This window comes from Austrofundulus limnaeus, unplaced genomic scaffold, assembly GCF_001266775.1.
Source record: "Austrofundulus limnaeus strain Quisiro unplaced genomic scaffold, Austrofundulus_limnaeus-1.0 Scaffold2118, whole genome shotgun sequence".
Taxonomy (NCBI): Eukaryota; Metazoa; Chordata; class Actinopteri; order Cyprinodontiformes; family Rivulidae; genus Austrofundulus; species Austrofundulus limnaeus.
The window spans coordinates 33,960-39,162 of NW_013954520.1; the positions used below are offsets into that span (position 1 = coordinate 33,960).

General features: G+C 38.9%; 1 protein-coding gene across 1 annotated transcript in view; it reads right to left on the bottom strand.

Annotated features, from left to right (window-relative positions):
• LOC106537072 (uncharacterized) overlaps nt 1–4,988 on the bottom strand; it is a gene marked incomplete at its 5' end in the record, with an annotated part of 14,976 nt that extends 9,988 nt beyond the window's left edge. The window contains 2 exon segments of the mRNA XM_014034437.1: nt 375–1,508; nt 4,936–4,988. Coding sequence (XP_013889891.1) covers nt 375–1,508; nt 4,936–4,984 — 1,183 coding nt within the window.
• Between the last annotated feature and the right edge of the window lie 215 nt (nt 4,989–5,203).

The following is a 5,203-nucleotide window of genomic DNA, read 5'->3' on the forward strand; positions in this document are numbered from 1 at the left end:
GCTACTTCCTGTTCCCGTCAGAGCTGTTTCCTGTTCCCGTCAGAGCTCCTTCCTGTTCCCGTCAGAGCTCCTTCCTGTTCCAGTCAGAGCTAATTCCTTTTCCCGTCAGAGCTACTTCCTGTTCCTGTCAGAGCTCCTTCCTGTTCCTGTCAGAGCTACTTCCTGTTCCTGTCAGAGCTACTTCCTGTCTGTTCTTCCAGCTGATGTGTGGTGAACTAGGGGAAATGGTGAACAGTGAAACATCTTTAAATCCATCTGAATGACTAAATGAAGCTTTTATCAACCTTGAAGCTTGATAAGTTGTTGAGCTGGACTCTTCTAGGTCCAGAGGGATTCGCTGACCTCTGACCTCTGTAATTCTGTGGTGTTCATACCTGGAGTGGTACTGATGACAGGCGCCGGGTTCCCAAACCAATCAGAACCCTCGTATCCCACTACATAGACGGCCATCTTGGAGGAGTTGTGCCAGATGACGGTGTTTTGGGTCAGGCTGTAATTGGTCGAGACGTACTCGGTTCCCTTCAGGTCCTGCCACACCGCAGCGTCCAGGAGACTGTTTCCGACGTAAATCCCGCTGGTGGAGTCTTTGAGGACCACGATGATAGCAAAGTTTGTCTTGGACGGGACAGTGAAGATAGAGAAGCAGCTGGCGAACTCTGTCTCTGGGATAAGGGTGAGGAGTAGACCGGGTCGGTACAGAATGGCGGTGCCTGAGGACTGCACCACGGCAGAGTCAGAGTCTGGATTGAAGGGTTTGGCTTCACGGGATCCTCCGTCCGACAGGAGCACCGAGGCGTTCTGAGCCAGAACCGAGGGAACGGGGAACCTCACCGTTTGGTTCCTGGCTGGGGGCAACATGGCCGTCAGAAGGCCGCAGGTGCAGTTGGTCTGCATGGCACATGGATGGCTGAAGAGGACCGCGATGGGTTTCTCTGCTTCGACCCACCTGGGCACCTGGTTGTTTGGCACCCAGCTCTGGGAGACTTGGCCCGGTTGCAGAGTCACAGAGCTGGCAGCTGATCCTTTAACCGTCACCGTGTTTGTATCGGTCGGGTTGATGATGATGAGCCTGAACGGACTTCTCTCAGTGACGTTCACGTTCGGGTCATCGGTGGTCCCGGAGATCACAGGTACGGGTGGGATGAAGTACTTGGTGCCGAGTTTATCTGTGGGTACGAGCACAGCGGTCTGCACACTTTTCTTTTTAATGCTGAAGGCCTGGACCACGATCTGTTTGTCACTGGTTATGTTCACTACGCTGTTAGAGACCCCGAAAGCTTCCACAGATAGGTTCCTCATGAGCTCCTGATCCAGATCGAAACTCTGGGACTGATTGACGCTCAGCTGGGGTGAACTGGTGCTGGACGTCGGACTGACGGTGACCGTTGTGGCGTTGTATAAAGCAGTGACCCAGATCTGGTTCTGTGGGTTTGTGGGGTGATAGTAGGCGATGTTTTCAGGAAAAACTGCAATAAAACTAGTGCCGGTGTTGTTCACTGGGTCAGCTGCTGTTAGAGAGAGGAAAATATGACAACTGTTACCTGCTGAACGTTAGGGTTATTTACAGCAACGCTGGTGTTTGAGAAAGGACCAACACTGCAGGGAAAGAACAACACTAACTTTAAATTTTATTCTTTTGTTTCTGAAAAAACAAATGAATTTAAGTTCCACATTTTCTTTAAATGGATTATATTTTCACAAATTCTGACATTTCTAGCTTAAACTTTCTTAGTTCCTGGTGAGTACAGTTCTGCTAACTAGCTAATAGCGGAACTAGCTTCTTTTTTAGCAGATTAGATTTTTGCTAACTTTAGAAACCATCAGTGACGTCGATTAGCTTCCACTAACTCCACTAAAAAATTACATGGAAAAACTTATATTTTTATACAATTTATCTTAAATCAAAACTATCACCTCTTACAAGCAGTGCTGGACATGTCAGGCACCGTGTGTGTTAGCATGTAGCATCTTTAGTTGCTAAACTTCAAACTAGGAGCGTCAAAAATAACTAAAGTATTTAACAATATTCAAATAAAGAATACAAAACAAAACTGCATCTAAAACATGGTAGAGAAAAGATTTGCTGTTTGTTGTTGACTAACTTCGAATCGTATTAAAAAAACATACAAAGTTGATCAAATAAATGCTTTTATTCTGAAAGAGTTAAATTAGTTATAACTCTGATTGATTAACCACAGATTCCACTCACCTTCAAATTAAACCAACAGAAAACAACAACAGGTACTGACGCTCATCTTAACGTTAGCTTCTGCTAATTAGGTTTAGCATTAGCTTAGCTTCTGTTAATTTCGTTTAGCATTAGCTTCTGCTAATTTGGTTTGACATTAGCTACTGTTAATTTGGTTTGACATTAGCTTCTGTTAATTTGGTTTAGCATTAGCTTCTGCTAATTTGGTTTAGCATTAGCTTCTGTTAATTTGGTTTGGCATTAGCTTCTGCTAATTTGGTTTAGTATTAGCTTCTGCTAATTTGGTTTGGCATTAGCTTCGGTTAATTTGGTTTGGCATTAGCTTCTGCCAATTTGGTTAAGCATTACCTTCTGCCAATTTGGTTAAGCATTACCTTCTGCCAATTTGGTTTAGCATTAGCTTCTGCTAATTTGGTTTGACATTAGCTTCTGCTAATTTCGATTGACATTAGTTTCTGATAATTTGGTTTGGCATTAGCTTTTACTAATTTGGTTTGGCATTAGATTTTACTAATTTGGTTTGGCATTAGCTTCTGCTAATTTGGTTTAGCATTAGCTTCTGTTAATTTAGTTTAGCATTAGCTTCTGCTAATTTGGTTTAGCATTAGCTTCTCTTAANGTTTAGCATTAGCTTCTGTTAATTTAGTTTAGCATTAGCTTCTGCTAATTTGGTTTAGCATTAGCTTCTCTTAATTTGGTTTAGCATTAGCTTCTGTGATTTGTTTTAACATTTGCTTCTGTTAATTTGGTTTAGCATTAGCTTCTGCTAATTTGGTTTAGTATTAGCTTCTGCTAATTTGGTTTAGCATTAGCTTCTGCTAATTTGGTTTGGCATTAGCTTCGGTTAAATTGGTTTGGCATTAGCTTCGGTTAATTTGGTTTGGCATTAGCTTTTACTAATTTGGTTTGACATTAGATTTTACTAATTTGGTTTGGCATTAGCTTCTGCTAATTTGGTTTAGCATTAGCTTCCGTTAATTTAGTTTAGCATTAGCTTCTGTTAATTTGGTTTAGCATTAGCTTCTCTTAATTTGGTTTAGCATTAGCTTCTGTGAATTTGGTTTAACATTTGCTTCTGTTTAGCATTGGCTTTGGTTAATTTGGTTTGGCATTAGCTTCTGCTAATTTGGTTTGGCATTAGCTTCTGCTAATTTGGTTTGGCATTAGCTTCTGCCAATTTGGTTTAGCATTAGCTTCTGCTAATTTTGTTTAGCATTAGCTTCTGTTAATTTGGTTTAGCATTAGCTTCTGTTAATTAGGATAAGCATTAGCTTCTGCTAATTTGGTTTAGCTTTAACTTCTGTCATTTTGGTTTAGCATTAGCTTCTGCTAATTTGATTTACCATTAACTTCTGCTAATTTGGTTTAGGTTTAGCTTCTGATAATTTGGTTTGGCATTAGCTTCTGTTAATTTCGTTTTGCATTAGCTTCAGCTAATTTGGTTTAGCATTTGCTTCTGTTAATTTGGTTTGGTTTTAGTTTCTGTTAATTTGGTTTAGCATTAGCATCTGCTAATTTGGTTTAGCATTAGCTTCTGCTAATTTGGTTTGGCATTAGCTTCGGTTAATTTGGTTTGGCATTAGCTTCGGCCAATTTGGTTTAGCATTAGCTTCTGCCAATTTGGTTTGACATTAGTTTCTGATAATTTGGTTTAGCATTAGCTTCTGCTAATTTGGTTTGGCATTAGCTTCGGTTAATTTGGTTTGGCATTAGCTTCTGCCAATTTGGTTTAGCATTAGCTTCTGCTAATTTGTTTTGACATTAGTTTCTGATAATTTGGTTTGGCATTAACTTTTACTAATTTGGTTTGGCATTAGCTTCTGCTAATTTGTTTTAGCATTAGCTTCTGTTAATTTAATTGAGCATTAGCTTCTGCTAATTTGGTTTAGCATTAGCTTCTCTTAATTTGGTTTAGCATTAGCTTCTCTTAATTTGGTTTAGCATTAGCTTCTGTTAATTTGGATAAGCATTAGCTTCTGCTAATTTGGTTTGGCATTAGCTTCTTCTAATTTGGTTTAGATTTAGCTTCTGATAATTTGGTTTGGCATTAGCTTCTGTTAATTTCATTTAGAATTAGCTTCAGCTAATTTGGTTTAGCATTTGCTTCTGTTAATATGGTTTGGCATTAGTTTCTGTTAATTTGGTTTAGCATCAGCATCTGCTAATTTGGTTTAGCATTAGCCTCTGCTAATTTGGTTTAGCATTAGCTTCTGCTAATTTGGTTTAGCATTAACTTCTGCTAATTTGGTTTAGCATTTGCTTGTGTTAATTTGGTTTAGCATTAGCCTCTGCTAATTTAGTTTAGCATTAGCTTCTGTTAATTTGGTTTAGCATTAGTGGAGCTAAGATTCTTGTTTAGCAGATTAGTGGTTGGTGAAGCTAACTTTTTGGTTAGCTGTATTCACCTCTGTTGCTACTTTTAGCCAGCATTTGATCATTTTAGCTCGTATCTAGTGTTTTACTGTTTCTAGCTGTCTTTATGTTAGCATTATGAGGCTAGCTGTTGCTACTTTCAGGAAGTTATTCTGCTTGTTTTACTGAAAACAGCTTTAGCTCCATGTCTCTGTTGTTAAGGTTAAACTCATCCTGTTTTTACTGTAAACAATCAGCTAAAACATCAGGTCAACTGGTTGTGGATCGAAGCCACAACTATAAAAAGTGTTGATTTGATTTTATAACATTTAATAAATGTTGAATAAAAGTGAAAAAGGTTCAGGTGAGTTCACCTGCAGTCTGAGCTGCCAGCAGCAGGAGGAGGAGGAGGGATGATGTCATCGCTCTGAAAAGAAACAAAACTACATTTAATCTGTTTCATTGTTCAAAAACACACAGAAATATATTTTACCAAACAATAAGTTTAAAAATATTAAACCTTAAACAGTTTGTTTCACATCAGTTTCATATCTGATTTATTTTAGTTTTAGTTGACCTCAGAGCAGAAACTGTTTTTAACAAAGTTTTCTCTAAAATAAATTCAGTTATGTTTATTAAAGT